Here is a 598-nt window from a genome sequence, read left to right on the forward strand (position 1 = left end):
ATCACCTTCGCGCGGTATCAAATATAGATCGTAAGTGCTATTTTCGACATTATTAGCTGATCTAGTACAGATTAAAACAGCGTTCTCAGCTTGATTATACGACATGCTATAAGGAGGTGTCTTTCCACCTCCTCGGATTTGCATAATAGATGTATCTTTTGAAGTAGTGAAGTCCAATTTTCTAAGAAACCGTTCTTTCACATAATAAAGAACGTTTCCGTATACAGCATATGCAGGACGTTCTCTTTCTAATTTGAAAATAATCATTCCTGAATCATGACCAGCAGCAAACAGATTCAATGTAGGATGTGCTGTGATGACCCAAAATCTCTCGTGTTCTCTTCTAAATGTGTGCAAACAAGTACGTTTTGACATATCCCAAACGCGGATACTTTTATCTTCAGAATTTGAGAGAATTAAGTCCTGTCTAGGATGGAACAAAACACAAGAGACATTATTATAATGTCCCCGACAAGTATCAACCTCCCAAGCTTTGGCATCATTCATTCTCCACATTTTAATCTGACGATCATCTGCTCCAGAAACAATCAGAGGCAATGTTGGATGGAAGCATGCCCAATTAACACCTCTATCATGT

General features: G+C 38.3%; 1 protein-coding gene across 1 annotated transcript; it reads right to left on the minus strand.

The window, feature by feature from the left end:
- Window positions 1–3: 3 nt before the first annotated feature.
- On the minus strand, window positions 4–594 carry LOC105682040 (coatomer subunit alpha-like; the record flags this gene model as incomplete). Its single annotated transcript, XM_033324631.1, has 1 exon — window positions 4–594. A coding segment is annotated over one exon (591 nt), but the record flags the coding sequence as incomplete, so codon positions are not given.
- Between the last annotated feature and the right edge of the window lie 4 nt (window positions 595–598).

The sequence above is a fragment of the Bombus impatiens genome, unplaced genomic scaffold, assembly GCF_000188095.3.
Source record: "Bombus impatiens unplaced genomic scaffold, BIMP_2.2 scf_5365, whole genome shotgun sequence".
Taxonomy (NCBI): Eukaryota; Metazoa; Arthropoda; class Insecta; order Hymenoptera; family Apidae; genus Bombus; species Bombus impatiens.